At 49.0% G+C, this 4,561-nt stretch overlaps 1 protein-coding gene across 3 annotated transcripts in view; it reads left to right on the forward strand.

The window, feature by feature from the left end:
- Nucleotides 1–4,561, forward strand: part of Frmpd1 (FERM and PDZ domain containing 1) — an 88,488-nt gene that overhangs the window by 66,515 nt on the left and 17,412 nt on the right. For all 3 annotated transcript variants that reach the window (XM_005362123.3, XM_013351948.2, XM_026786726.1), the window contains exon 7: nt 617–712. In XM_005362123.3, coding sequence (XP_005362180.1) covers nt 617–712 — 96 coding nt within the window. The remainder of the gene's footprint in view (nt 1–616; nt 713–4,561) is intronic.

The raw sequence follows: 4,561 nt of genomic DNA on the forward strand, positions 1-4,561 counted from the left end.
AGAGAGAGAGAGAGAGAGAGAGAGAGAGAGAGAGAGAGAGAGAGAGAGAGGAGAGAGAGAGAGAGAGACTTCTTGCCCAGTTGGGATTCCTACCCAGATTCTCCATAGAGACACATAGATACCCCTGGTAGTCTTGGTTCGAATCCTGGGAACTCGAGAATTTCTCACTGGTTCTCACTTAGCTTCAGCTCAACTCCGAGGTATTTAGATCCCCTTAAATGCTGCCCTGCTCCCAGGAATCCTGACTGGCATTGAGCTACTAAAGACCAGCCCTATACCTCCAATCCAGGAGCCCTGTAAGAATGGCAGGGTCTCTTCGAGAGGTGATGATTGGGGTCCGTGGAGGTGCAGGGTTTCTCTCTCTGCCCCCTGCTGTTTCACTGCAGAGCTCCAGCAGTAGAATGGGGAGGGGGCTCTAAGGAAGCTTTCCACCTCCACTCCCACCCCCATTCCACGTCACCCCACATGCGAGGGTCTGAGAATCTCAGAAAGGCCCCTGTGAAGAGCGCAGAATATGGCACATTAGTCATCAGTTGTGTTCCTGAAGGGTGGCCTGCAGTAGATAGACATCAGGGAACGGTATGAGCCCTGACATAGCCCGCTCTTGTTTTTCCAGGGGAACGCTCTGCTCTGTATGCCCAATGTGCTCAAGGTGTACCTGGAGAATGGACAGACCAAAGCTTTCAAGTTCGAGGCAAACACAACTGTGAAGGTATTGAGAGTAAACCTGGACCTTTCTTCCTTAGAGAAGTTGCTAGCTTAATGGACGGCCGGACAGCTTGCCCTCTGTTTGCCTCAGCAATCTGCCCACTGCGGTCTGAGTGCCCATGAAAAGATATGTACTGTACTGTCTCATTCGGATGGTGTTTCTGTCACTTCCTGCAGGGGAGGGACTCGGGATTCCAAGAGGTAAAGAGGCTTGTTCAAGGTCATATTCTGTCTCCTGTGCCATCACCCTTAACCACCAGGCTTTCCTGCTTCTTGTCTCCACCTCCACCAGCTACCCAATTAGCTAAACACCAAGGCAAGATGTGAAAACAAGCCCAGGCCCTTGCGTGTCTTGTACATAATAAACTCCCCATTTGAGGTTCTCCAAGAGCAGTTATCCAGTCTGGTCAAGGACTGCAGGAGCCGTCAGTCAAGATTAGAGAGGGTGTGCATCCCAGAAACCCCAGTTGTCCAGAACGGGGTAAAATGAAGCTACCAGGGATGGGATAAGAAAGTCGTGTAGGTGTCACATAGGATGCATCCTTCTAGTGCCAGCACCACGTCACCCGGGCAGGGAAAAGGAAGTGTGTTTGAGCAGCTGTGAAGGGCCACCAAGATTCCCACAAGGGCAGACAGAGGATGAGGTGCACACTGGGAAAATGGGCATTATCAATGAAAAATCCAGCGGGAGCACAGGCTGTTCTCTTAGGGAAGGGGGGGGGGAGTAGCCATGGCTCCGATGCCAGAGATAGGAGAAATGGCTCTAGGTATTCTTGAACAAGGAAGGAAGAGTCAGAGAGGCTGCAGAGAGGAAGCAAACTACTTGAATTGTTTTTCAAAACGCCAAAAGGCTCAAGAACTGAGTGTGGTGGCACACTGGCACACTTTAATCCCAGTACTCAGGAGGCAGAGGCGGGTGGATCTCTGTGAGTTCAAGGCCAGCCTGGTCTATATGGTGAGTTCCAGGAAATCTTACACAAACAAATAAAAGACCGTAACACACACACACACACACACACACACACACACACACACACACACACATATAAAAGTGGACGATTCAATAAGGAGCCTACGCCTTTAGGGGCTGAAGAGCAGGTAGAGGCGGGATGATGTGGTTGTAGATTATAGATGGCAACCAAGACACATGCACTTGTACAAGAACACACACGCACACACATACATACACACGCATGCACCTAGTAACCTACCTAATAGTTTGCTCTGGTACGTTCCTTTCGCAAATTCTCACCTGTTTCTTCCTTAGTGTCACTTAGAAGATAGAGAAAGCCCTTTGCCACCCAGGAAGCTCCAGGCCACTGGAGGAACAAAAGGGAGAAATGGATGTGTTTCGTTCATGCCAGCCGCTTTGCTGAGCTCTTCCTTGTGTACTATCTAATGTAACGTCTGGCTAACCTTGGGAGATGACCAGCACTGTCCCCACTTTGTACAGGTCCCCAGCTTGTCACCATCCTCTGCCTTATGAAGGTCAAGCTTGCTCTGCTGCTGAGCCCTGGGCTGAGCTCGCCTCGCCCCCATTATTTTGCTTCGGAAGGGAAGTTTTGTGAATGAATTAAGCAGGGTTCTACTTCTGTCATCTTCGATCAAAGTAGTGTGGATGAGGGCAAGTGAGCCTTCCATGACATCCAAACATACCTTGAGGGGATTTACAATAAAAGTTTATATCAGAGGAATTAAGAAGATGGAGTTATGACAGTGAGCAAAGGCTGAACCAGTATAATCCTGGCTAATCTTATCTTTAGCAGCCGAATTTTATAAAGCAAGTCTTTTAGGTGGGTATAGACAAATCCAACCAGCGGAAAAAAGGAAAGCCCACGTGAGCTCGTTGGGAACTTCTCCTGCCCACTCCCTTACCAAAACAAGCAAGAAAATTCTTTATTCTCCCTGTCTTTCTCTCTTTTAGCTTTTTTTCAAGACGGTGATTCTCTGTTTAGCAGCTCTGGCTATCCTGGAACTCTCTTTGTAGACCAGGTTGGCCTTGAACTCACTGAGACCTGCCTGCCTCTGTCTCCCAAGTGCTGGGAGTAAAGGCATGTGCCACCACACCCAGCAGGGGCGGGGGGTGGGAATCCTTTTTGGAACCAAAGATATAGCTCAGCTGGTAGAACTTTTGCCTAACTGACATGAATCCCTGGGTTTCAGCCTCTAGAGCATTGGTTCTCAACCTGTGGGCCGCAGCCCCTTTGGGGGTTGAATGACCCATTCACAGGAGTTGAATATCAGATATCATGTATGTCAGCTATTTATGATTCTTAACAGGAGCAAAATTACACTTATGAAGTGGCAACAAAAATAATTTTATGGTTGGGGAGGTCACCACAACACAAGGAACTATATTAAGGGGTCACAGTGTTAGGCAATGAGAACCACTGCCTAGATCCACATGATAAAAGACCAGACAGTAAATGTTTTAGGGCCATCAGGTCACTTACTCAGCTTCTCTATCATAGTGACTGGCATGACCTTGTTCTCATGAATTTAATGACAAAATCAGCAGTGATCTGGGTTTGTTCCATGGCTGTGGTTCGACATTTCCTCTCTGGATGGAAGGTGGCCGACAATTGGGTGGCAGGAAGGTCCATCGGACAGCATGTTACCAAGACAGGAAATACGTGTGTGCTTTCAAGGCAAGGGAAAGATGGGAAAAGGACCAACAGGGTTAAACGGTAGGTTTGCCAACCAATCAAAAAGCAATAATATGGACCAGTGAAGTGCCTCAGCCAATGAGAGCGTTTCCCACCTAACCTGACAGCCTAAGTTTGCGCCTCAGAGCCCACCATGGTGGAAGGAGAGAACAGATCTCCCCGCAAATTGACCTCTGACCTCCACAGGCTCACTGTGGTGTGGCGTGTGCACAGCTAAAACCGTGCACAGAAAATGAGTGAATGAAATGTAACAAAATAAATTTTTTTTCGTAAATCAAGCAGTCCGTCTGCAATGCCAAAAGTGTATATTTCATAACTGTAGAGTTAAGAGAGAGTGACGGGGGTTTCTTTCAGGGCACGCACAATGCCTGGCACCCAGCAGGTGCTGAGTTAGTGCTGTGGAATCACAGAAGCAGTTACCCCCTTCAGGACTCAGCCACTGCTTTAGTTGTGGGGAGTGGCGGAACCAACAATGAGAGGACTGGGAGTCAGGGGTTACGGGAAGCAGGCAGCACTTTCTGGTTTGGGGCTTACTAAGTCTGAGGTTCTGACAGGAGCTCTATAGTGCGTCCAAGGTCACTCATCAGGGGGCGCTATGCTGAGCATCTCCTAGGCCCCAACACTAGCATAGAGCAGACCCCAACTGTGCTGGCTAGTTCTCTGTCAGCCTGTCACAAGCCAAAGTCTGAAAGGAGAGAACCTCAATTGAAAAAAATGCCTCCATAAGAGCCAACTGTAGGGCATTTTCTTGATTAGTGATTGGTAGGTGAGGGCCCAGCCCATTGTGGGTGATGCCATCCCTGGGCTGGTGGTCCTGTGTGCTGTAAGAAAGCAGGCTGAGCAAGCTGTAGAGAGCAAGCCAGTAAGCAGCACCCCTCCATGGCCTCTGCATCAGCTCCTGCCTCTAGGTTCCTGCTCTGTGTGAGTTCCCATCCTGACTTCCTTTGATGATGAGCAGTGATGTGGAAGACTTAGCCAAATAAACCCTTTCCTCCCCAGCTTGTTTTTGGTCATGGTGTTTATCACAGCAACAGAAACCCTGACTAAGACTCCAGCATAGGTGAGGTTTACACTGGCAGAGAGTTGCTATCTGTTAGGGAAAAAGGTAATGAGCACAAAAAGAAATGGTATTGCCGGGCGGTGGTGGCGCACGCCTTTAATCCCAGCACTCGGGAGGCAGAGGCAGG

Source organism: Microtus ochrogaster, linkage group LG5 (genome assembly GCF_000317375.1).
Source record: "Microtus ochrogaster isolate Prairie Vole_2 linkage group LG5, MicOch1.0, whole genome shotgun sequence".
NCBI lineage: Eukaryota > Metazoa > Chordata > Mammalia > Rodentia > Cricetidae > Microtus > Microtus ochrogaster.